This window comes from Dromaius novaehollandiae, chromosome W (genome assembly GCF_036370855.1).
Source record: "Dromaius novaehollandiae isolate bDroNov1 chromosome W, bDroNov1.hap1, whole genome shotgun sequence".
Lineage (NCBI taxonomy): Eukaryota > Metazoa > Chordata > Aves > Casuariiformes > Dromaiidae > Dromaius > Dromaius novaehollandiae.
Window position 1 is genome coordinate 41,240,760 of NC_088130.1, and position 27,571 is coordinate 41,268,330.

At 41.2% G+C, this 27,571-nt stretch overlaps 2 protein-coding genes across 6 annotated transcripts; one reads left to right on the forward strand and one right to left on the reverse strand.

Moving 5' to 3' along the window:
• On the reverse strand, positions 1–27,571 carry LOC112983654 (V-type proton ATPase subunit S1-like protein). 5 transcript variants are annotated; one of them, XM_064499954.1, is made up of 8 exons: positions 27,503–27,571; positions 21,538–21,648; positions 11,900–11,940; positions 11,094–11,155; positions 9,066–9,307; positions 3,771–3,821; positions 2,140–2,383; positions 1–642 (listed from the first exon to the last, which is right to left on the reverse strand). In XM_064499954.1, the coding sequence occupies exons 2-8, from the start codon at positions 21,567–21,569 to the stop codon at positions 340–342; spliced, it is 975 nt and encodes a 324-aa protein (XP_064356024.1). In that variant the 5' UTR covers positions 21,570–21,648; positions 27,503–27,571; the 3' UTR covers positions 1–339. The 5 variants fall into 5 exon arrangements, with proteins under 5 accessions (XP_064356024.1, XP_064356025.1, XP_064356022.1 ...); XM_064499955.1 differs by lacking the exon at positions 27,503–27,571 and adding an exon at positions 23,174–23,269; XM_064499952.1 differs by lacking the exon at positions 27,503–27,571 and adding an exon at positions 22,897–23,148.
• On the forward strand, positions 23,239–25,784 carry LOC135324205 (small ribosomal subunit protein uS12). Its single transcript, XM_064499959.1, has 4 exons — positions 23,239–23,357; positions 23,515–23,674; positions 25,143–25,263; positions 25,589–25,784. Exons 1-4 carry the CDS (start codon positions 23,354–23,356, stop codon positions 25,733–25,735), a joined length of 432 nt encoding a protein of 143 aa, XP_064356029.1. The 5' UTR covers positions 23,239–23,353; the 3' UTR covers positions 25,736–25,784.

Sequence of the window (27,571 nt, forward strand, 5' to 3'; positions counted from 1 at the left end):
TTTATTATTTTTTGTAACTTTATTTAACTTCAAAGGTTCCATTATTGATTTTTCATTTCAGGACTTGGTGAGCTGCCCCTAAAGATATGCATTTTGGTTTTGTACTACAGGAATAAACTCCCACCACATGAGTTCTCTCACTCCACTGCGATTATTTTATCTTGTCCTGTTTTCCAAAGCATCTTTGTGATGATTATCAATAAATAACAGCCAGTAACTGGCTAAACAGTCTGTTACCTATTTTTCCTTTGATCAGTTGGTGAAAAATCCGCACAAACTAAACGGAACAGTGCCAGCAGAAAAAAATACCACTTGTTTCACTGAGAGAGATGCATACTGCTAAATATAGATTTTACAGAACTGTTGGTCTCTAAGTTCATAGGATTCATTTCCACTGCTTCTCAGAGGCTCTTTCTCATCCCCCATGTCATTGTCTTTCATTTGTACAAAATAGGCAGGAGAAGCCTTGCATTCGTAATGCCTGTCAAGAGATTTCAAGTGGATCAACATATGAAGAGCGTAGGCAAGAACCAGCAGCAGAATCAGTGACATAACTAAACCCATTAGTATTGCTGGAGAGAAAAAGGATGCACAGTCTTTCGCATAGGCAAAATGTCCTTCTTGAATGTTAAAACCTTGAATCTATAAAGAAAACAAAAGGGCACAAGTTAAATAAAATCTTTGCTGTCCTGATTACAAACTACTCCATGAATTTGTTCGTGAAGCCAGTAAGACATCCTAACCTAATGTCTTCATATTGCAAAACTGTACCTAGCAGTGCTAGCTGAAGTTAACAATCAAGAGTTTATCCAGGTCAGTCTTCTAGAAACAGCCAGTTATTCTAATCCCCTTAGCTCTGGTGCTCAAAGGATTTGCAGTTTTATTTTAAACAAAATCTTCTATGATCACTTTTGATAGCCCAGTCACATTTAATTGTAAACTTTGTGCCTTTATAGTGCATTTCCACCATCATTTGTTGAGAATCTGCAGATTCGCTGTTTCAAATTGTGTGAACTTAAGCATAGCAATCAAGGAAATATTCTCAGTTGCCTACCCTAAGATTAGATTTATATCACCAGATCGAAGCTAAAATACACAAAGCTGTATAAAACTATGGCCTATACCAGTACATTCTACTTTGTGGTTTCAAAGGATGGAGAGTCGTTTCAATTCTGACATGACATTTACCAGGTTTGCATGCAGGGAACTGGACTGTCTGCTTCACCAAAATGGGTCCACGGGCAATTACCTTACAGTAAGAAAATGCAGATCAACTTTCCTTCCATCCCCCCTTTCCAGTTTTCACTACCACAAGACCTACTTCCCTGCATTTATTTACTTATATATTCATTTTGCTTGTCCCTCACTTAAAATATTTTCTTTCTGAACAAGTTTTGGCTTCTTTTTTTTTCTTGCCCCTGAAAGGGGTCAATAAATTGGAGGCCAGTAAACATTCAAAAAGATTCTTCATCATGTGTGGAACAGTCAGCTCGGGGCTGTGAAACAGTGACATTCTGTATGCACTGTAGTGATAGTAAGCTAGAGCAGAAGCACAGAGTCCAGTGCAGCAGGGCAGTGGGCTATCTGGGGTGAGATTCATCCCCTCTAATTTAGGTATCTAAACCGAGACATCCTAGTCCAGTCCTCTTAAGTTCACTTATTGTCAGAAAAACAGGCACCTCCAGAATATGATTAATATTGTCCTAAGGTAAGGATTCGAGATGAGTCAGAGAAATTATCCACTGGCTTTAGAGGCAGACTGGGGTAACTATCAATAGGGCAAAAGGTTAAAATTCCTAGGCATCAAAAGTCAGATGAATCGCATGCTCAGTGACTGATGCTGCTATTGATGCTGGTTTTAAGAGCCCAGCTCACAGGGATGTAATTCAGAGAGTGATATTCACATCCCACACTGAATGGAAACCCAACCAAGAGACTACAGAAAAAGTATACAGCCCTTCATCACCTTTGAAAGCAGTACAACACTTAAAATCTTATTTTCCATTCAATTTCTAGTCTATGTTTCATGGAGATCCTCTAAGCTGTATGTGAAAGGTCATAACATTTTCTTGGCATGAAGCGCGAAACTTTCCATCAGTCTACCTATGGGATCCATTTGGTTTAACTCCATGGTATTACCTGGAAATCAATAAAAGTGACTTCCCAGAGCTTTGAAACATCGTTTGCTGAGCTGGGTATCAGGAGTGCATCATATCTCTGCAAGCTGCTCACACGTTCACAGTGGTAGGAGTAACTTGCCGGTGCATATATTCTGCTTGCATTAAATGTTGCTTGCGCAGAGTGGTTGTAAAGCAGTTGCACTCTGTGTAAACTGAACCAATTCTGAACAGACAGCTGGTAATAACTGGTTGTTAATAAGAATCTGAAAATATTGTATGGGAAGAAAGATGAATGAAAAAAACAGGTCTAACTAAGAGCTGGAACTGTTAAATTCCTATGTTGAACAATCTTAGAAGACTCACTGAAATTACCAAAGTTGCACCCATTTATATTACTGGAAGCTCTAGCTTTTTTTTTTTTAAAAAAAAAAAAAAAAAAAAAAGAGTCTGGAAAGTGATTTGGAGTTCTCTGTTGCTACAGCTGAAGGACCTCGCTGTTCTCCCACACAGTGAGGTAGTCACAGATATCATTACTGCTATGAATGTCTAGCTATGAAGCTGCACTGGGAGAATACCACTGGGTCTGTGGCTGCCCAGACACCTGGCTACTGAGCAGAAAAGTTCTTTTTTTTTTTTTTTTTTTTCCTCCTAAATGACTGAGGAAAATATATATGTAATGTAGCCATTGTACTTGCATTAAAGACATGGAAAATTTTTCAAAATTCAGCTTGTACATGTGTTATACAGATTTGAAACACATACATGTGTTTCATATGCTGATATGGCATTTTGCTTCAAGACTTCAAAGCTCACTTTGGAACACGATCCAAAGTAAACAGCATAAATTCCACTGATGTTAATGAGAACTGTTTCCTGAATGGTTAAGGTGTGAAATGTGGTGTTCACGACAAGTTGTTTATATGGATAAGGTAAACTTCTCCTCTGTCACATACACTACAGCATATGTTTATTACTCTCTCTGTATTACTTCACCGAGTCCCAGAGTGGACTAGAAGCTTCAATAAGGACTAGCGGGTATGTTTCACAGTCCAAAATGCTTACAGCTTAAATTTTAGACATGACGTAATAGGTAGGCAGAGTGGATGAGGTGTGGAAGAATGAAGGTTACAGCAATATAAACGTATGAACACTCAGTTTATGCTTGGATTAAGCTTAAATTAAGCTTGATTAAGCATAAATCATATAATCACATGTAGTATTATTTGTCAGGCAATGCTGTTTTCTTGGATCACTGAGAAGTGAATGAAGTAGGTCGCAGTCTGATGCCTGAGCAGCCCACACTATCAGTTCTTTCAGCAGAATTCCCAGACAAAAATTTAGCAAATTAGCAAGATTTAGCAAAAATCTCAGGCAAGAGAAAGTTCGATTTAAAAGTGATGACCTGATCTTTTCTCATGAGTAGGACAATCAACAGAGAAAAGGAAATGCCTTAATAAAACAAAGTAGGCAGACAAATGACAGCCGTATTAAATGCAAGTCTCTTCTGTGGTTCAATTCTATAATCAACAATTCTATCAAACTTTTTTTGCCTATACAAATTCTCTTGAAACAAACTGCACAGGCATAACAATGCATTCAGCAGATATTAACATTTGTTTGTCTACTAGTTTCTTTATCATATAAACTTACCTAATAACAAGTCCCTGTAGATTGCCAATGTCACCAAACTTCAGAGAAAGCCTAGGTCAAAAACAAAGTGATATCAAACTGGATAAAAACTTGAGAAATATTAAGAGAAAAAACAGCACAGAAGATTAAGCACAGTTATACATAGAGCATTTTCCTCAGTATACCTTTGAAGTCACTAGAAAAAAACTACAATGATTAAATCTTACTCCGTCAAAATCCAGTAGCTTAGCTGTTAATTTGAATAAGGCCTAGACTGTACAGTAAAGAACAGAACTGCATGCTTAACTTTCCACACAAACTTAAATCCCACTGTTTTCAACACCTATTGATAAGTGTAATTAGGTTCACTTGATATGTGCTCTCCTTCTCAACTCAATCAAGCTAATTTGTAATATCTCTTAGTCATTTATCACCTACACGTTATTAGAAAGTGCTATATGTATGCAGCAAGATTTTCCGCATCTTTGTAGATACCAGAGCATAACAAATGCAGATGGTATTTGAGTTCAAACTTCATACATGTGCATCATTAGAGGTACATAAATATGTTGATTGTGAAGCAGCTCTACAAAGCTTATGAACAGTCAACATGGACATCTGAAAGCTACTAAAGTGAAAGGCCTTGGCAGGTTAATTGTTTCCATATGCATACTCTACCATCTTGGTACTGTCTCTGAAACTAAGCCATTGTAGCAGGACATCATTAAGTGGCATAGAAATTTTTGGCTTAACAACAATATTTTCCCTCTTAGAAACTATTTGCATAACAGATTTTTACTGTTGACATAACCCTTTAGGCTAAGTTAGATACCATAACACAGTGAAGTGACTTGCAACACCTATAAGACTTCAGAACTTAAAGCTGAAAAAAATAAAAAGCACAGCTAGACAGATGATTTCATAAGAGATCTTGTTTTTTTCTTTTATCTTGACTAACACTGGGTCAAATAAGCCAGAACACTGAGCTTCTAGACGCTCTCTTGTTTTATTACAAAGAAAAACCATAGATAGCTAAAGATTAGACACATGCAAGTATGACATTAAATTGAGTTGCCTAACCCATGACTTGGTGCATAAAAAAAAGGTTGGATTATTATATTTTATGTACATATATATAAAAATATGTATAGAGCAAATGGATATGCATAAGGGACCAAATATTTTTTCCTGGCTCCAGCTGCTTTTCATTGATCAGGCAGCATAAAGCAGCTTGAAAGCTGATCTAAAGCCAAATCAGAAGATAGTCTTAAAAAAGGCTGGAGAAGGGAGAACTTTAAGGGACTTTCCTAGAGTGAGAACAGGGCAGTGCATCATGTTAGCACTCAGCCAGATAATCAACTGGCACAACCTATAGCAGTCCTTAAACCTGAGATTAGGGAGCAAAACGGAAATTAAAGCCACCTTTTCTCTTTTTCTCCTTAGCTACAGCCAAATGTAAATTGACTCAAAATCTTAACCCACAACTTCCATTCAGCAATTATGCTGAGTCTAACGAGCCCAGACTATCCATTCTCCTACCCACAGAGCATAGTTTTTACACACAAGGACTTGGATTAACACTTGACTGCTGATAGGGCACATGGACTCAAAGTTTCTAGTGAATTGATACTCTCTAGCAGAGATGCCATATATTCGTTCATGGAATCTGCCAAATGTCCCAACAAATCCCTCCTAGTGAGGGCTCAGAATAAGACATGTCTTCCTTAGTCAGGAGTCTAGAGTACATTCAGAGGGTTCATGCAGAAGTCACTGAGACTAGTATTTTCTCAAGGTATCCTGAATCAGCAAAGCACAGAACATTAAATCATAAAACCACTGGGAAGTGGTAGCATTTTTCTCTCTGTGTTCACAGAGCAGAGGACAAGAAGAACCTCAGTAGACATAGTATGTCTCGATCCTTGCAAAAAGCCCATCAACCTCAGCTTCAAACAAAGCACCAAAGTCCTTCCTGCATTTAGCACCTATGTCCCTAGTTTGAGGCTGCTCAGAAAACCCTGTGGGTGTGTGGCGGACTGATGAATGAATTTTTTGCCTTAAACATTTCTTGGTGCATGGGGTGCAGGCAGGCCACAACCCCGAACAAGCCATCTGTCCCTGGCGGAAACAGGACTGGGCTGCTGCGACCCCCGAGATGGTCTCCCTGCGACCACCTGGGACACACCGAGCCTGCACTGACAGGCAGGCCACAACCCCGAACAAGCCATCTGTCCCTGGCGGAAACAGGACTGGGCTGCTGTGACCCCCGAGATGGTCTCCCTGCGACCACCTGGGACACACCGAGCCTGCACTGACAGGCAGGCCACAACCCCGAACAAGCCATCTGTCCCTGGCGGAAACAGGACTGGGCTGCTGCGACCCCCGAGATGGTCTCCCTGCGACCACCTGGGACACACCGAGCCTGCACTGACAGGCAGGCCACAACCCTGAACAAGCCATCTGTCCCTGGCGGAAACAGGACTGGGCTGCTGCGACCCCCGAGATGGTCTCCCTGCGACCACCTGGGACACACCAAGCCTGCACTGAACGAGACCACAATCGGGCAGAGACTCTGGGATCTGGACTGTAAATTATTGTCCGTTTTTAGCACAACTTCTATAAAACCTGCTTGGCATGAGTGGCTAAATTTGCTGAAGCCTTAGGCCGCACTCCCTAGTACAGTGAGAAAGGGCCCAGAGCTGCTGCAGGTGGGAATGATAAGGGCGTTACCAGCAATTTGCATTCCTGTGCACTGCTGAAACAGTGCTAATTGGTGGAGTTATCACCTTTTTTGTCAGGACCTTGAGAGCTAATGGCTGGACCCAAGAATGAAGACACACCTGTCAGCAGAAACGGCAACAGTAAACGGCCTACCTAGGGACAGTGATGAGACCCAGTAAGAAGCAGGAGACTCCAGACCCAAATATTACTATTGGTCTGAACTACCACGTGAGGGGTGGGAAAACAATTTGAAAAAGCTATAATTGCCGAGGGATTTCTTTGTTTGGCCCCCCCCTCTCGCTCCCTCTCTCGGCCCTTGCTCCTCGTCCCTCGTCGGAGGCCCCCCAGCTTGAGCTGTGATTCGAGCGGAGTCAGCGGAACATCATCGGCCTCGGAGTGGTGGTAGCTAGCTTCCTCTCTCCTTTTCCAACTTTTCTCTATCTTTTCCCCTTACCCTTGTTCCCTTTATCTCTTTGCCTTCCCCCCCCCCCCCCCCACGCCTTTTCTCCCCACTTCGTGGAAAATAAAGGTAAAAGGTTGTATGATATTTGACCGGTTTTAGCGTCTTAATCTCGTCCTTGGGATCGTAACGAAACCCTCCCGATATTGGATCGGGACAGGGTGAAACAGAGAGAAGGGACAGAAGACATGGCAGATAAGGTGGCTGGACTCAGAGATTATGAGATCAAACTTCAGATGTGGTTAAACAATGATAAAAGGCATGTCAAGGGTATCTCATACAATTTTTCTGCTTCCTGGCTCTCTCCTGCAGCTTCCTCTATGCATAGTATGTTCTATAATCTCCCAGACTTCAACATAAGACATAGAACAGAACACATAGTCCTAACTTCTTAGAAGAATACTCTGTATCTATAGAGTGAAGCACACAGACACGACTAAACCAGATACTGCTGATACTACCATAAGCACTGTAGAGGTAACTGTAACAGATAGGTAGACAGAATAACCTGTTGACATTTAATAGTCTCCTTACACACACTAATAGCATGTTTGCAGCCTGTCACTGCAAATGTCTTTCTGAATTTTGAAGCCTCATAGACAACTATAAAAACTACACTTTGTGTTTTGAAACCCTTACTTTCACATGAGGACGTTTTCTATGAAGTTATGTTCATTGCTAATAAGAGCTTATTAGCTCTGAACTGCAGAAGAGAAAAAGGACTGTTTGTTAACGTATTGTGTTTTTATTTTTAAACTAATGTTATTCTTTTTCCACTTGCCATTTTCCACCTATCCTTCCAAGTTTTTTCTCCGTGGTATCGTAGTATTCAGAATATGCTGAGTTCACATGGCAAAACTCACCTTTGCAGTCAAATAAAAAAGGATTTTCAGCATCAGAGGCTGCGTTTATCCACTTGCTGATAATGTAAAATTGAAACTGCCTCTGATGGTGAAAATCCTTTGATGCTTTGATGCTGAAAATGCTATGATACCTCAGAGAAAAAAACTTGGCTTCTTTTTCAACCTTTTTTTTGGTTTTCTTGTAACCTCACTAAAATTTCACTGTACTTCAGCTTATCTTTTCTACATGTATAATCAGGAAGACATAATACTGCTTAGACCTACAGATGAACCATACTGTATAGAAGCTAAATAAAAATGCTGGGTTTGGTCATGTTATTTTTATCAGTGTGTCATTATAGATTTAAATACCATTTGTGGGGTAGATCCAATGATCATGTTCAGCATCTACACAGTAGGTACGCACCCTCTAATTTTTAGATGCTTGGGTACAAGAGTAGAATCAACAACCTAGTAGCAGACAGACTACTGGGAAGTTACCCAATACAGTACATGGAAGGAGAGAAGTGGTTGGCTGCATCAAAAGGGAAATTAAAAACCCTCAAGTTTCAAGTATCGCCACTAGATTGGAGGTTTGGGGAACAGTTAGTTTAAAATATGGTTCTTTTTTGGTTTGGTAGGAGCAAGGCACTGAGCTGTTTGTGCTGAAGTAATTCATGACAGACTGGGATCCAGAATTTCATGTTTCTGGAGAAGCTTCAGGTGACATGGAAACGTGCAGTGAATTCACCCTCAGGCTTTGGCAATTCACAAATCACATGCTGGGACTCTGAGACATCTAGTTCTGTTTCTAGATACAGATGCCTATCTTGAACCAAGGGGTTACATTATTTCTGGTAACCATTGGCACAAATACTATGAAAAAGTAGCCCACCACCCATAGTCATTCACAGCCAGCCTCTAAGCCCCCACATTCAGCACAGGATATGCTATTCACTATCCCAAGCACTTATCCACAGGGAGTGGAGACTAAGGGGATCAACAGCTCCAGCCTCACACACATCAATCACAAAACTGGCTGGCGCAGGGGTTGACTACACCACTGAAAGAGATGAAGACAGTTAGGTACCTCTGTGTGCCCTATGAAACGCTGGTCAGAAAGCATATAAGCCATACTGCTTTGCTGCTTGCAGCATCAGGCCATTGCAAGAAGGAGCTTGCCCCTGAGGTACTGGGGCTCCAAACCACGTATTACAAGGTTTGTTCCTCCAGTAGTTACTTACTGGCCTTGTTACTGGGTACTAGTTTCATTAGCAGAGTAGGATGCCACCTTACACTGCACTGTCTTCACTGCAGTTAGAATCTCCGACATCCACAGTTGCATGGACACCAAATGTCTTCTCCGTCAAATCCAGCTGCGTGTGGTTTTTAAACTTAATCATGATCCTCTTGGCCCAGAAGAGAATGCAGGGGATGCCATTAACTGTGACGTTGAGAGGGCTGTAGTGGCTATGGGTGAACGGCCTCCATGATTCTCTTTCCAACTGTTCTTTCCTGCTCAAGTTGTAGCTGACAACCTGATTGACCACATAAAAGATCAGTATCAAAAGATGGACATTTCAGTAATTATTCTCTATCCTACCAGAATAAATGAGGTCAGCACTCAGAGAGCATCTGTTAAGCCAGTTCTCAGCTGCAGTGGTAGTGAACTGCGGAAGCAGAGAAGCCTCTGACCAACCCTTCCTACCCTGGGAATGGTGGAGAACCACACAGGCTTCGAACTCCAGCACAACTTGCCAGAGAGCCAAAATAAGCTTTACTTGTTCTACTGGTGTAGTGTCACTAGGGTAAATCACATTCTTAACATGCCCCCATCACATCCCAGCACACTGTGGAGCAGTCCATTATAAAAAATTGAACCAAAGCTAGAATAACAAGCTGCTCACCCCAGAAGGAGACTCACTAGGGCAGTTCTAAGCATGACAGCAATAAACTAAAAAGGACTAAACTTGGGCCAAGGATACAGTTGACCATGCTGAAAGCACATTAGACAGCTGTCCAGGTGAAAGAAAAGGTCCAAGTCCGCATCTACCTGCAGGCAGTTTGGCCACAGATGGCTTTAAAATCAGAGAAATGCCTGCTGCAAAGCAGGATGGCTTCAATATGGACCTCAGCCTTTATAAAATCATTAATTTATAAATTTAATATCTGTGTACTGAGGGTTCCATGTCCTCTGTAGACATCAGAAAAAGATTAACCCATCCAAGTCAAATTTCATAGCTAAACGAGGCTGATTTGCCTCTGAAGCAATATAACTTGAGACAGTGAGTTAAAGCTCAGGAAGGACTTGAAAACTTAATCCTCATTTTCATATTTCAAGCTAAGATTTCCAGACACTACAGACTCTTTTCCATCTGTAGATACATCAAATCTGAGTATGATAATGCATGTAATGTCTGCATCGCTGCCTTGCATGTAATATGAGAGAGCAAGTTCAAGTCGTGGACAAACAAGAGAAGTAGTTTCAGAAGAAGAGTTTCAGTCATAAGCACCATCTTATAAGGCTCCAGAAGGGATGAAGTTAAGCCCCGAAGCTTTGTCTCAGCTTAAAGAAAGATTTTTTTTTGATGTTAAGATTAGCAAATCGTCTCCCAGCTCAGACCCTGAAAGACCCCTTTGATACTTGACCTTACATATGGCACAAGACTGATTTAGGAATTAAAACTATTAGGTACTTGCAGCAACAAGCAGAAAGCAAGATAAGACAATAGTCAGAGAACTTAATGCAAAAAACAGCAAGCAACAGCATTATGACTGTCTTTGGGAGAAATGCTAAGGCTGTCTTCTTCAGAAGTACAGGAGAGAGCGATTTAATCATTAAATTATTTACATCGGATTGTGTCTTTTGCAGGGTTCTTAACAGGAAAGCTTCTTGCCATCAGTTTTTGACAAAACCTACAGGCTGGATGGAGGAAAAACTCCCACTGAATTTAGCAATCAGCAGCTTTGCTTCAGCTATTCTTTTAGTACCAAGCATATAAAAGATATAAACAAAATACTGGCCACTGCAGTCAGATGGAACTGTACTGAATATGGACAATGGGATTCAGTTCTTTCAGAATGACGCTGTGCCCAAACCCATTGCCAGTGAGCACCAGCTATGCCAATTGAAGTCTTACCTCATTGCTCAGAAAAACAGATGTATTGTACTAGAGATCGTAAATCAGTATCACACCACTATGATTTGGATAGCTTTGTTGGCTCTTTCTTGTAAGTAATACAATATTTAGTACAACAGTACAAATTAAAAGATCTCAAAACACTGTGAAAAGTAATTACAGATTCTATTCTTTTGTATGTTACCTGTGTAATTCCTACTTGATTTACGTTAAATTTTGGCTTTCCATCACCGTCAAAACGTCGACCTGCGGAAGAAAGTGTTATGAGCCTACAAAGAAAACAATTGATCATTTATAAAAGCATAATTCTGCATGTTCTGATGAAAAACAATAAGTATCCTTGCACACAATGTGTATTTCAGACCACTTGATTGTTTTGCAAAACATTCGACTTGGTGCAAATACTGACTTCAACGCATCCATTTTCTGATTTCCCAATTTGCCTTACTTGTACAATGTTCTTTTCATTGAGTATCTTGCCACCTTTACTTGTGAGAACTCTAGTGCCCAAAAATTACAGGATTCAGCCTACACATTTATTTATTCATCCCACACACATTTAAGAGGCTGCTTCTTTCTTCATACAGCTGACTTTTCAGAAGGGTGTTGCATGGAATCACACGGCAAAAGCCTGTACCTATGAGTAGTAATTTCTTTGCCTGCACTGGACGAAGATGTGAACCTGTGACAAATAAGCTAAAAGGTCTGACTGGCTTCCAGGAATGCAAAGTTTCACAGGTGACAGACTACTTCACGAACAGTTTCCCAGCTCCAAAGAGTGAATACTGCTTTATTTCACATATCTCAGAGTCAGTAAATGACTATTTTAACCAGGCAAATCTTTTAAAGAGTACTTGTTAAAGATACACTTTAATAAAATGTTTGACAGAAGCAACACTAATGACAATAGAAGCAACATCTGGGAATGAAAATCTTACAGCTGCACTAATAGACCCAGTATCCAGGCATTCAGCCCACTAAAAGCCTTACCATTTCTTTGCAGAAGATCTTCATCTGAAAATGCATGTGAACTAGAAGAAAGGAGAAAAATATTTACTGCATAATATCTAAATTTAAAATCTGCAATAAGTTTAATCTCTCTAAGTCTAGGGAGAGCTCCTGTTCGTAAAGTTTCATTCAACAGAATGTTCAAAACATAACTCAGACCCTTGGCTGGTTAAGGTCACATGAACAGTGCAAAGTAATCCTAAAGCCAGTGTACTTTCAGTATCAGAGGTCCCCAAGGTGGATCAGCCTCCTCAGGCATTCCCACACCCTTACAATAGTGACTAAAGGCTTCATGACCCTTCTTGTCCCTTTCCACAATCACTAGTGTGTCGTACTTGCTCACAGAGACGTTGAGCAGCAGCAGCTATGCTAACACAGACTTTCAGGATGTTTTAGATTAGAAAGTGACTGATCTGATTCCAGCCCACAAGTGGGGGAACACAAAGGTGGCACTGTGTCCTCCTCAGCCCCTGTAAGGATAAGGAGCAACACGTTGTTCCTGCAGGACAGAGCAAATGTCCCATGCTAGCATGCCTTGAGCCCAGATATATAGCCATATAAAGATAACTCAGGAAGGTTCCAAACAACCCGAAATTCCATGGAAGTCAATTGCAAGGTAGGGAGCAAGTGAAACATGTATCAAACAACTATCAGGGTCCTGAAGTTTTCAGACTTTGTTTTTTCCTTCTGTATAATTTAGGGATAAGTCTTCAGCTGGGGTAGATACAATCAGTTTTCTTGATCTAGAGAATTAAGCCCTGTAGATTTACATCAGCAAAAGACAAGAAAAAGAAAGTCCAAGAAACCAGGCTCTGCATTAGGAATAGATTCCATTCTTCGAGTCTCAAGAAACACCTGCACAGCCCTTCCTGCCCCCCTCCATACCATGGCAGCTTCCTCAGAATCTGTAGCTCCCTATTGTGGATCGATTTACTGATCCGATGAAATACGTCCACTTCTCATGCTCACTGTCAGTGTTCCTCAGTAAATAATAAAACTGATAAAACTGGCCAAGAGGTCCGTCTCCTGCACCCAGAGCTGAAGATCTTTTTGCAAAGACTTTCTACACACTACCCTACTTCTTTCTGCACAGTGCCTTCTGCTGCCTTCCAGGCCACAAGTGACAGCAGAGGAGCAGAGTGCAGGACTTTCCTCACAGCCACTTCATTTGAGAACATGCTTCCATGTTCTCTTCTCGTTTTGTTTCTTATTGGCTCTCAAAGCCACCACAGAAGGAAAAGGAACATGCAAAGACCAATATATTGTAAGGACTAGGAACACAAGCAGTTTTGAATATTTAAATGTAAATTGCATTGTAAGGTATTTGAATTGTAGGCTCAAGCCTTGGTCTCTCTCAGCAGCCCTCTGATGGTCAGGTGAACCTACTCCCTAAAGAGATTCCCTCAGAGCAGGGTTATCTGTGACTGCAGCAGCTCTACGTTACCCACTAGGACTTACTGTGGGAGTAACCTCAACCTAATTGTCACAGAAGCATCCTTAATGGCAGATACACACAAGTCAGAACAACAAACACCACTGAAGGAGAAACATCAGCCTTAAAGCTTTCCCTGTTTGCCCATGTCAGCACAGCTCTGGCAGTCAGGGAATCTGATCATGCTGAACCTGACTCACCTAAAAATCAATAAAAATATTACTGACTTTAGCAAAGCCCAGATTTCACTCATAATGTCTCGTTTATACTCATGGCTCTAGAGGGCAGGAGGCTCTTCCTTCTGATCCATCTCTCCAGTGAATTTTTCTTTTTTTGGTGCATTCTGTGTGCTACCAAGAATAGATCTGTTGTGTCTCCTTGCAAACGCCTCAAGCCCAGAAGGCAAAACAGACAGAAGGGAAGTGGACTCTCTATTTCAGCTTGTCACTTTGTCCCTAAACACCAGGCCTGAAGAACAGCTTTTCTCTAGACCACAGGCAGGCTGCTCAGTCCCTTCAGCAACCAAAGGCAATAAAGCAGAAGCCACTCTCCAGAGAAACTATAACAAAATACAAAAGGCAGCTAAGCTCTGCTGCTCCACAGTAGTGACTTTAAGCAGAGCTGAGAGAACCTTACAAAGATTTTATGTATTAAAAAGTATAAAACATAACACTGTTTAAAACCAGCTGGGCAGTTTCAATTATATACAGTGAGCCCAACTCTTTCCTCAATGGGTTGTTAAATCCCAGAGACTTTAGGAAGGCTGTGTACTTTCAGAATTAGTCCCACTATCCTCCCCTCCCTCTTCTAAGCCAGAGATTAGTGCTGGGTGCTGAGGATTCTAAGCAGTGTGGAAGTTTCAAGAGTGAGCAGCCTTCAGAGATGGGTGGAAATAGCTCTTATTTTGACAGGTAAGTACCAAAAGACCGGTCAGTTCCCTTATGATTCCCTAATGAACCTATTCATGACCTTTTTTTCTCTCTCTCCTCCTTTTTTTTTTTTTTTTTTAAACAAATTACTTCACAAGGAAGGAGCAGGAGCAGATGGTTTTGCTATACCCGCAAGGACAGAGGGAACTTGGGAACTGCAACTGCTGTAGACTGTCACTTAGCTGAAAGACTGGGCATGTTTCTTGCCTGTTCTTATTTAAGGCTGATTATAGCCTGATTCCACGCCAGAATACTACCTTCAGATAACACAGCAGGTTTCAACTTTTCCAAGAGTCCAGTCCAAGGAAAAACAACTTTTGCCATAGAGACTTGGCCATCATGACACATGACTGAACTGGACCACGTTCACTTTTCTTGCTCAGGTAAAACTTTCTCTAAGATCACTTTGTGATTTGACCCCATATTATTTTTCCTTTCTAGTCTTCTTTCATAACACATTGTGCCTTGAGGCCAGAAGAGGCAACACAGATCACTGGGCATTTTTTTCATGATGATAGCTATAAAAATGAGGCACACCAAAGAGATATTAATGTGAATTATTTAATTATTTAATAATACTAACATTAGCTATATTTACACATGTAGTTAAAAGCTCATGGCCCATTATTCCAATTTGGAAATTTTCATGCTGTAGTGGATGAATGTGCAGGCTAAAACATTGGGATGAGACAAGTTTGATGTAAAGTTGCATAATCCAGTTCATTCCCTCACTGGATTTGCAAAGCTTTTATGTTGTTCTGAGAAGGGGAGGGGGTGGGTTTTTTCTCGATAATCAATAAAAAAGTCATTACTTAGCTTCCTATCTGGGAAAAGGCTGATATCATGGCAATGCCAGTTAATCCACCTCCAGAAATATTAACTGACAAGCAGTATCAAGCCTTGAGGATAGCATACAATGAACATGAGGCACAGTCATTGTGCAGACCTCCATGGGGTTATATCCTGAATAGCATGGTCATAAGCAACCTCCTCGCAGCCTGTGACCTCAGGTTGGAAGCTTGTGACAATACAATTTGACTCCTTTACATCACATTTAAAGCCACAGCAACACGCAGCCATGCTATTCCTGAAGAAATGTCAGGTTTCTTCCCCCAGCACGCAGATGCTCAAATATAGATGAATGTGCATTGCTAATGAAATATTCATGCTTTCATGAGGAATGGAGTGGAGAAAGTGACCTAGGAACGATCGCTAAGTATCACAGTATGACAAATACTATCAACCACATGACAGTCTTCTAACACAATCTGAGAGGCAGGTAGAGGCATGCAACTGAAGTAACTGCACTTACGTATTCCTGTTTATTTTCTCTTAGTATGAGTCTGCAGGCTGCCTAGGAGTCTAAGGATTTATCTGCGCCTCTTATTTATTAACAGTGCCAGCTACAACGTCCTTACCTCCTGCACACTGCATGAAACCCTGTCAGAGAAAGGAGTCAGAGAGCCATCATGGGAAGACGTGCAGCATTTGCTTTTCTTAGTCTAACCGGATTGCTATGGCAGAGACAGTGTATCAGTGACATCAGGGAACGATTGCCTCAGCGTTTCTGAGCAAGCACAAGTACATGTTTATTTTATCAGGTCAGTCAATGGCCTTTGACATGCATAACCCAGAGGTGTCAGAGATGTATGTTATCCATGACAGGAATGTCATGGCCTTCAATAACCATCGTGCTGTCAAATCAGCAGCCTTTCTAATCAAAAGGCAAGCTGGGGAATTCACAGGTGATCTCTGGCAGCTAGGACCTTTTACCCTCAGCTGAAGCCAGTTTCACAGAACAAAAGCATGAAAAAAATGGAAAAGTAACAAGGCATTAAAAATACTAATTCACTTTTATGTAAAACTGTTAATTATGAGACACAGGAAACTAGGTAGCACTAGAGCTTTCTTCTCCACTTCCTGCAAAATTATCAGCAAAGAGTGGCTAGAATTGCAAATAAGAAAAACATTTTTAGCCTACTGAAATGTACACTAGACTTTTAAATTTATAACTTTTTCAGCCATTCTACCCTGTAACTTCAACTTCAGTAGTACACGTAGCATATGTTTTGATGACTAATAGCATTTCCTTACCAATTTTTAAATGACCAGCCCAGATATATCCAGTCATGTTTTTTCTATGTTGAATTTACCATTCTGAGTATGTCGGGAATCCAAATGAAATTGGCTTAGCCCTAATACAAAGCACTGGGATGACTAATCACTATGTAAAACCCAATTAAATAAGATTATAAGTATAAAGAAGTGTAAATTCCTTCTTACCAGATAACTTTATCCATCTACATAAGATAACGAAGTCTGGCTTATTTATCTGAAAAAGTTAATATAGACTCCAGCCCTTGAAGACTTTTATGTGAGTAGCCCTTGCCCACATAAGTGAACCAAATGAATAAACCTAGCACTCAAGAGTGATTGAGTGAGGAGGCCATAGACAGTTTTCACGCTGTCAGGCTGAATGGTTCAAAGGCAGCCATATTCGTACCTAATTTCATTCTTCATATTGCTGCTCTGACAGACTACATCAGATGGAAAAATATACTTCACTGTAGTATTTTGACTGCTCCAGAATTATCACTATATTACTAATATTATCCAGCTGCAAATTACCTCACTGGCTGCTAAAGTCGTTTCAATAATTTATGGAGTATTTAATTGGAAAATAGCATGTGAACCTTCAAATGCATTAAAAACAATGTTATGGCTAAAAGACATGAATGCTTGCTGAGGGCTGGGTAGCAATGGATTGGCTGTAATCCTGAGGACATTGGTCATAAATAACTTCACTGAAGTTATTATGATTATAAATGTATGAGCCCAGGAGATCAGAATTAGGGCAAAATCTAGCTCTCTAAGAATCCCCCTCCCCCCCAAAATTGTTATTTTTAAAATGTATCTACTTAAATTATATCATTAAGAAATATCTACAAAGTCCATGTTTCTTTACAGATCCTACATTTTAACTATTCTGTGTCATATTTGGGTAGCCTCAGCTACAGTGAGCCAGAAACAAAGCGAGCCAGATTTACATAATTATTTTATAATGTATCAACTATTGGGGTTGGTCTACACTTGCAACTCAGGGAAAACTACCACTACCTTTAATGGACTGTGTCTGAAAAGAACTGGATCAGAACTAACAAGATACTCAAGCTTTCTTTTTTGACATAAAAAGAAATTGAGCTCATAGAACTTCTGGCAGCTTGACATTGTACAGATATGATCCCACCCCCACTGAATGCAAAGGGAAAAAATCCATTCAAATCACTGGCATCAGGATCACATCTTCATTTGTTAATCCTTACTAGAATACAGTTCTTGTAATGCTCCCCTCATTTCTTTCTCTCAGATTTTGATCTGATTGCAGAAAAGTGTAGTTATAAAGAAGACACTAACAAATCTGAAAACTGGCAGAGGAGAACAGCAAATAAGTTATTTGAATGAAAACATATTATAGTATTTATCAGTAACTGACTAACAGATCTCTTAATACAAGCTTAAGCAAATCACCACATGTCTTTCTTGTCTTAAATGCACAGATTTTATTGCCAGCTTTGATCTTCATCAGCATATTTGATCCATGTGTTATTAGTGACTTTGAGGCATGATTCAACTAATTCAATTCGGGCTATTTTTGCTTTTCTAACGCCTGGCTTTAGAAAGTCCTCTCTTTCCATTGCTATGATTTGGGCTTCCAATTACATTTTGTTAAAGAAAGAAATAGCACTATAAACAATGATCAATCAAATCTCTAGTAATTTCAGCATTTTTTTTTGCAATGTTGAATCCATGCTTCAAATATTCACTCTACAGAAGTAGAACATTTTAGCACCTATGTTTCTTGGAATAGTTTTCACACCTTCACAGTTAATCTATTTATAACTCTGTTTTTACACAGAGCAGGAAAAGTCAGTGAGAGAATCATTAAAATGTAATGAATATAAGACAGATCCCCAGAAAATACACCTTTTAATCCAATTTTTGTCATATATATAAAAAAAATTTCAAATCACATTTTAGCGCAATATAGGTTTCAAAATAATTCATTTCTGTATTAGTCCCATGTGCTTTAAACCTGAAAAGAAAATTGAAACCATGTCCTGACACTCTAAACTGTGATCAAATCTGTTTCCACACAACACAAATGACTAAATTACAACATTTAAAACATGCACTCAACTTCACCAATACAGTTTGTTGAAATGCACTAAATTACTGACCTGCCATCCACTACTGCAAACATTTGCTCCACAGACGCTGAGAATCCCACATAGAAATAAAGAAGTAAAAACCTAATTGCAGTGATTCTTTCCATTGAGAAGAGAGTCAGTCCCTCCACACCAAGCACATCTGTTCTTCTGGTCTAGCAGGGAGCTGGGCGTCTGCGTTCTCCCTGTCTACGTGACAGACAGCAGATCCAACCAGTCAGAAGCAACATTTGCCAGTTCATCACTTCACTGGTTACCCACAGAAGAAATTCTTCATATGCTTAGATTTATACTGACTGTGCACACACTGGCACATTGCAGTGTCCCCGTGGATGGAAGATTACAAGTTTTGAGGAAATTGTATCAGGATGTGAGCTGTCTGTTAAGTAAGAAAAAAAACAGATAATCTCTCAAAGCTCCAAAAACACAGTAGAGCTATACTGAAAATCACTTCTTACTTATACTTGATCCTAACCTTAAAGGAAGGGAAGGGTTCTGTTTCAAAACATATCTGAAATTTTCCCTTCTGCATGATAACCTGAGAATTACATGCATTTTACAGAAGTCTCATAACACCTTCAGAGTAGTAGTATTATCCCCATTTTACAGATGTGACAGTAGGCACAGGAACCTTAGAAGTCAAATATTCAAAAGTCATTTCCCTTTTTCAGAGCTGATTCAGTTTGTGGGCACCCAACTTCATGCTCAATTGCATTTATACTTAACTCTAAGTAGGACAATAGTTGTTACATGTCCACTGAATTACAGCACCTTGGTTTTCAAATTGTCAGACTGACGTCAAGGTCCATACATATCACTATGAATACAGCAGGCTGGTCCTGGGAACTCAGGTCATTCTGGGCTGCAGGCAGGGATACCTCTCCCATAGAGCCATTGTCCTATTCAGCCTTCTCAAAATATACATCAGCTGTGTGTTACTTTACGATGGCAAGGCACAAACTCTCTAAACTCCTCTGTCCAGAAATTCAAAGCACACGCTCGATTGAAACCTCTGGAATCATAAGGCTGGCCTTGACTTGAATATTTTACATCATTCCCTACCTATCAGTCCTTGCTACTTTCTAAGGTTGCTTCCTTTCTCCCTAGCTGCCCTCAAATGATCTTTCCAAGTCCCCTCTCCTTTCACTTCTTTCTGTTCCTGAACTCACCTTTTTGTCTTTCTTTCAGTTTCCACACCCTTTGCCCCAGAATTCTTTGCCTTCCTTTTCTTCTCTGAATTAACGCTTTATTCTAGCTTGCAAAATGCTGTTACACTTCTAATTAGGTTTTCTCTTTCTTACCTCAAATTTTCTCCCTTTTTATCTGTAAGTGATCATGTTATATATAGCAAAATCAAAGCAAAATCCAGGATCTCCTAGTTCAGTCCCCCACGTCTCACTGTCTTCCCATGAAGCCAATGACTAATTTCACCAGGAAGAAATTGGATCCTCCTTTCCTCTGCTCTCCATAGTCCATGAGCCAGTTCTTGAGGAAGGATTTGCTTTGCCTATGCAACAATGTGGAGGGTTCAGCTTGCTTTAGTCTACCCTATGACCTACCATGCTTTCTCCCCACGTTGCTCACTAACTGCAGCCTGAACTCAAAGTGTCTGCACAGGACTGGGATATTTGCTGGTGGATTAGGTGCCACTTTAGTGATATTCAGTCTGCTCACTTCCAGTCTGGCCACATGCATGAACAGAGCTATGAACCTATGATCAGATTTGGAGGAAACTCCAACGCTCCAGCTGAAACAGAATCCTGGTAAAGGAATTCAGTATGGACAGCTTACACTTGAAAGGAAGCTCAGACCAGTGCTTAGCTGAAACTTGTATCCATACTGTGCCCTTCTCCACTTAAATATCCACACAGGAGATAGTTGCGATCTGCTCCTGTGAACAGCTATGTGTACACACACATACACATATCCATGTACATACACACCCAGACACACACGCACTACTTTCTTGCTTGTGAGCAAAAAATGTCAAAGATACCTGCTGATGTGACCACGTAAGTCAGCCCTACTTTACTGATTAAGAGCTCATCTATTGCATTCCAGATATTAGATTAAGATAACGGCTTTAGCATCGTAACTATTAAAAAGGATTTACCACCTTAATTAATTTCTCTTTGTGTGATACAGAGAGTATGCACTAATCTTAAAATCTCTCAACAGCTTTTCTTCAATAGTACTGCTTCTATCCAATTTAAAGAGGAATCGAGATACTTATGTGAGAATCCTCACTTGAAAAATGAGATGGGGGAGTGCAGTGACACAAAAGTACTTGTTGAAAACAATCTCTAAAGAGAAATGAGATCCACTGAAATAAGTCATCCCAAATATTTACTTCATTCTTGTAAAGAATAATGGCAAAATGACCATCTCCACAACACTACTGAGTTTACAAATAAAACTTCTTGGACAGAGCCTATATGCAGTAGTCTTACTTAACAAGATGTAATTTGAGAAGCTCTTGAGATTCAATTGACCAATCACTACTTACATTTACTTGTCTTACACTGAAATGAAACAGGCTAGCAAGGTCTGGTCATTCACTTACTATGTTTCAACTATATACATACACAGTGGACAAAGCTTGAACATTCTACTCCATAAATATATTCTGTGAACTTCCCAAAGGACACAGTCAACTGGAATTTAACAATTTTGTTTACATCTTACAAGATGAGCTATGGTAGTTTGAAACTGGCTAATATTTCAAATAAGATTAAACAGCTGTTTTATCATTATCTTCTCCCTATCTGGCAATACATTTTCACTAGTGATCACTCTTCATGCACAACTTAAGTCTTGTGATGATAAAGCAGCTACTACTTGTTTTTTTTGTTTTGTTTTGTTTTCCTGAAGATAGTGGTAATTCAAATACTTCTACTGCAAAGTACACTACAGCCAGAGGGGAGACACAGCAGAAAATTTTATTGTGCTTAAAGCCTTGCTTTTTTTTTTCCAAACCTATCTTGCACGAAGGTAGTTAAGCAGTCAGCAGTTATCATTGGTATAGGGACTTACAGTTTTGTGAGGCTTGTGAAGCAAAAGATCATAGAGACTGACAGGTTAGACAATCAGTATTCCTGGCTTCTCACACATCCCTGAATGTGTCACCACAGTCCAGCAAACCCTCTGTCAAACAGAATGATTACATAAATGTTAATGGAGACCTAGAGATGACAGCTGTTCTGCCTGATGCCGCAATGATTATATACACATTAAGTTTGCATGCAACGAATGAGACTGCTGACATAGTTTTAAACATAGATAATTTATCTCTTTGGCTAGCATCTCCTCAGGCAGACAATGGCATGATTTATTTTCAACATTGTTTACCATTGCCTTCAGATGACACATCAGGTCACTGTGAACTGAGCAGCTTATAAAATAACATGCCTCAACCAAAGTAGATGGCAACCACTGACTAGGTATAGGCACTTAATATGCAATTACTATTTTTATACCTCAAGACACTCAGTGTTCATCTGGTTTAGATACATACACAATGAACTTACCCCTGAAATAGGATGCAAGCATGGATAGAAAGTGAGTCTTAATATTTAACAAAAGTTTGTCTCAGTTCCAGCAAAACCCTCTCTCTGGGCAACTAATCTGCCCAAAGGCCTTTCAACTTTCATTTCCATCATGATGTCTGGGATATTACAGAAATTAATCCTGTTATAAATCAGACTCCTTCCTCCCTCCCTTCCTAATTACCGCAAAGAACCCCATTCTATCCCAAGAAATATCTGTACACAGTCAGGCCCCACTGCAAACTGTTCTGTGGGGACAGAGACTAGCAAACTTGTAAAGAATGAGGCTACTGGTTCTTGGCCTACCTTGAGAGGGGGGAAAAAAAATCTGTTTATATTACACCACTGCAAAGGTAGGTCCCAACAATGGAGTTTCTCCGCTCCCTCAGAAAATATAACAATGGCAGTCATAGACTGCTGTGTTTGTTTCACACTCAATCAGTGATTTGAAAAAAAGTATTTGCCATTAAAATGGCAACTCACACTCCTAGATGTGAGCCAACATAATCACATCACTAATGCTCCTTTTCCTCTTTTTCTGTTCTGTCAGATGAAAGAGGAACTTAAGGAAACCCCGAAAGCATTTTACACATTACCAGACAGGGTATGTTGTATAGCAACTGCTAAAAAAATTCTGGGATTATGAAACAGGTAGTGGGAGAGAGCCGTGACAATACACACCCATTCCCTCCAGCAATTAAAGGAGAGAGCCTGTGAGAAAGCCAGGACAGCACAGCGGGCAGGCCAGGCAGGGGCAGCTCCCTCCTCTCAGGAGGAGGAGGAGGAGAAGGTGGTGGTGGTGGTGGAGGAGGGGGCTGCGAATAAATCTGCCACCATAGCTGCTTACAGAGGACTCGCTCTCGGATGGCAGGTGCCTGCAGTCCGGTCCCCTTTGGCTCCCCTGCGCCTATAAGCGACGGGCTCCCACACGACGGTTCAAGCGACCGTTGGGAAGCAGCGGGCATCCTCGCGCCCCTGCCTCGGGACTGACGTCACAGCCCTCACAGGGAGAGCGGGGCAGAATAGGGCCAAAATGGCGGGTGCCGCGCGAGGCATGCTGGGATCTGTAGTCGCCCCCCCCCCGGCGCCGAAGGCCGCTCCGCCTTGGCGGCCTGCTGAGCTACCGGCAGCGGCGGCAGGGCAGCTGCCCGCTCCCGTAGTTCCGGAGGCTCCGGCGGGGACGGCGCAGCGCAGGAGCGGGCGGGGCGGGGCGGACAGCGGGGGGGGCGGGGCCGGCAGCTGGGAGCCGCGCGGCGGTGCATTGTGGGCGCTCCCTGCCCGGGCTCGCAGCACCACGCGGCGCCATGGGTAAGTGCCCGAGGCCGGGGGGGAGGGACGCGGGGCTGGGGCCGCCCGCAGCCGCCTCCCGTGCGGGGAGCTGCCCCGGGCCGCTCGCCGGCGTTACCGCGCCGGCCCGGCCGCCTCGTAAACCCTGGCTGCGCCGGGGCCGCCCCGTGTTTTGCAGGGAAGTGCCGGGGGCTCCGCACCGCCCGCAAGCTCCGCAGCCACCGCCGCGACCAGAAGTGGCACGATAAGCAGTACAAGAAGGCCCACCTGGGCACGGCGCTGAAGGCCAACCCCTTCGGCGGCGCTTCCCACGCCAAGGGCATCGTCCTGGAGAAAGTGTAAGTGAAATCCAAGCTCTCGTCTGCGAGACCCAGAGGTTGGGACCGCACCACCGACATGCATCTTCTCAACCCGTGTCAGTGCAGCTGCCATAACTGATGATTGCCACTCTAATGCTGGCTCTGTCGGTTGCGTCTTTGAAAACATTCTAAAAAAACCCTGACTTTCTTATTGTGTCTCTGGTAATTATGCACAGCAATACTAGTTCTATAGCTGGTTTCTGCTGTTTACAATCACTTCTAAAGATCATAATTCAAATTCTACTGTAACAAGAGCTAATCCTTTTCTCTGAATCCTCTCTCTGAAAAAAGCCAAGTGCTGCCTTACATGAACTCTTCCTGTAGTTCTCAAGAATTATTTTGAATGTACGTTTACTTCAGAACAGCCATAGATATGCTGATTCATATCCTCAAGAAGTATCCTTTCTTTGGAAAGAAAGTGACACCTTTAACATGGGCATATGATTTTTAGAAAGTAGTTATAATCTTAGACTGGTACAAGAAGAAAGCTGCTGAGAGAAGACTTAATGATACATGGAAAGAATTACAAATGTTCAGAGGTTAGTTACTGAAATTTTAACATTTAGATTTCTATTTTAAAGCTAAACCAGTTATATCAGATGTCAGAAATCAGATTTCATAGGAAACATTATAAATCAGATTATACTGGGAGTTTTAAGATAAACTGTGGGATTTGGAGGGGGTTGGTGGACTTATCTGCTAAGCTAACTGAAATATTTTAAATTTAGAAGTGGTTATGTAACAGTACTAGAGTTCCCCAAAGAAGAAAAATAGTTTCCATCCCGCTACCACTGGATGGATGACAGCTTCCCTGCAGAATTATTGTTTATTTTACTGCTAGATGTTTACTGCTACAACCTAGATGGTGCCAGAAACATGAAAATAAAAGACAGGTTAGGGCATCCATCTTATACCTGATTATTGCAACTGTGTCTGTAGGCTGAGGAGACTAGTATGTTGTAGTTACGTTTATAGAGTAATATACTGCCCAGGGAGATTCTTGGCACTAACTGGCATGGATCAGCCACAGCTGTGCTAGGAAACTCTCTTTGCCAGGGCCCAAGAGAGCACTTGGTGCAGAGCCCTGTTGAAAGTAGCCCCTGAAATTTTTGGACTCCTAAGTTATGCCCAGGAATTGTTTGGGAGAATTTTAGTGGGGAGAGGTCAAAAGCATGCTAGGGACCTTCCTGACAGTTCAGCATTAAAGATAGTGGTGCTCCAGTGCCTGGGAATTTCCCATTTAGTAAATGAAACAGTGCCTAGCTGTAGCTTGTAGGGACTAACAGTTCAGTTGTACAAAACTTGTGATGACTAGGACTTTCTGTAGCTCTCTGAAGAAATTGTTGCTAGTGTACAGTTCTACCGCTATTGCAAATGAACCTGAGTTTCTTACAGCTTTGTGAACTAGTATATTGATGATTTTAAAGCAATTACTTTGTAATTTCAGTGGTGTGGAAGCTAAGCAGCCCAATTCTGCTATCAGAAAATGCGTTAGAGTCCAGCTGATCAAGAACGGCAAAAAAATAACTGCCTTTGTTCCCAACGACGGTTGCTTGAACTTCATTGAGGTGAGCAGCTTGCATCTAAAACTACTACTATTAACTGTTCCAGTGCTCAGAAGTAGTTATGTTATTGGCCCTATGCTTTGGGGGATCCTAACCATGTGAAAACTGCCATGCTTTTCTGCTTAGTAATGTGGACTGCGAAATAATTGAGCTTGAATTTTCAAGCTTGAGACTTCTTCAGCAAGCTCTTCGTTTAGTTACACTACATTGTACATGTGCATGTAAATTTATGAAAGCAGGTCTTGACTTTAGCATTAAACTTCTTGAGTTGTTACTTGAATGAAATCTGACGTTTTTTTTTAACAATCTGATAATTGCTTAATTCTAGGAAAACGATGAAGTTCTGGTTGCTGGTTTTGGTCGGAAGGGTCATGCTGTTGGTGATATTCCTGGAGTTCGCTTCAAGGTTGTCAAAGTAGCCAATGTTTCTCTATTGGCCTTGTACAAAGGCAAGAAAGAAAGACCAAGATCATAAATTCCTTTTGTGCCAGCTACAGTACTAATAAACATTTTAATTTGATAAATATTTGTGTGGCTTTTGATGTCATAAATGAATGGTTTGTATATATAAATACCTACTCGATATATTATTAAACACTGGGTGATATGTTTGAGTGAATGGTTTTGCTATGGATGACACTAAACCTGAGCAGCAATCTGGTTTTGGATCAGACAAGCACAACTTATTTGAGGAATATGGTCAAAAAGAAAAAAAAAACCCTTACACCAGAATTTTCACGAAGTCCTAAGTAAGTTTAAAAATCAAAACAAGAAACAGCAAACCTACAGTACTGTCGTCTCAACTCTCTCTTCTTGGAAGATCTTAACACATTAGTGAATATTTGTTTGCTTTGTGCACTGAAAGCCATAGTCTGTTTCAATATATTCATTTTACTACTTCATCTATTTCCTTCCTAGTCAGCTTTTAAATATTAAAAGTTTCTAATGTTCTTAAAATTGTAAAGCAAGACTATAATATTTTTACTAGTTTAATTTCCCTGTCCTTAATATTACCAAATTGGGATTGCATTTGCTAAAGATACTTGCTTATAGTAGTAGTCTGTTAGCTCCCAAAACTGTTGTTTGGCTTTCTGGTTTTGTTTGGGTTTTTGTTTGTTATTGACTTGATTATTTATTCTCTCACGATTGAATATAAAAAGAGAAACAGCCCTGCATAAACACACAAAGTATGTATTTTCTATTTAAGCTGTAAACATACATTGTGTTAATAAAGATACATTTAGATCTAATTATTGCCCCTTCACAGTAATTTGAAAAAGGAAAATGAATGTTCATGGCTTTTTCTTTTAGGGAGTGGATTCCTTGATGAAGCAGCTGTGTCTGTTCAGTTGGCATCTGCAGATTGCTAAAGTTTGGTGAATTGACTCAAAGTAGCTTTCAAAATTAATAAATGCCTGTTTCTGTTACAGAGTTTTTTACTCTGATCTAAATCCAATAAAAATTTAGGAGGAATGCAAGCATTTAAGTCAAAAAGTGCAGTAAGAAATCCTTCCTCAGCTACCATTTAAATTTCTTGGGTATCTTCCTAGTTCATTCTAAATATACCATTCTTGGAGAATTCTGCTTTTGCTCAGGTTGTGAACAGCTTGGCACATGTCTGCTGCATAAATCTGTTGAGGATGTAGTAGAACCTGTGTTTCCTTGCATGTTTGATTTGACGAACTCTAAGAATATTAAGGCAGAAAGAAGGGGCATTTCAAGCTCCCACTGAGGCCATTTTATTCAAAATGGGAGTGAGGCCACCGTGCCCTTCTAACCAGTGAAGTGCATCAGTGAAGTGCATCAAACGTGCATCTCTTTCCTCCGGCTAATGGGGTCAAAAACGTTTCACTCTCCAGTGTTCCACGCCTGAAAATGCTGCAGCTGCCCCACTGGTGGTGCGGGAGTCGCTCTCCATTTCTCTTAGCTATGGAGATCGGCCCGCGGGAGGCTCGTGAGGGCAGGAACAAAGGGAGGGCTCAGGGCTCCAGTTCCCTGTGTGCGGAGCGCGGCTGGGATATGTGGGGCTGTGTGTTACGAGAGGCAGGAACCAGGCGTTTAACTCTGGCGCAGTTTCCAGGGAGAAGCTTAACCCCATTTCTGTCAGCTCAGAAGTGAGGACAGACCACGCGCAGCGCCCTCACCGGCTCCCCTCCCCAGCCAGGTCTGCGACTCCCCCAGACACGGGACTGGAGAAGGAAGACAAGACTAATTAAACCGGTAAGGAGGTGTCATAACCTACTTGGAGGCTGCGGCAGGGAAATGTGAGTCGCCGCCGCTCCGGGCAGTCGCCTCACGGCCTGAGGCCGCG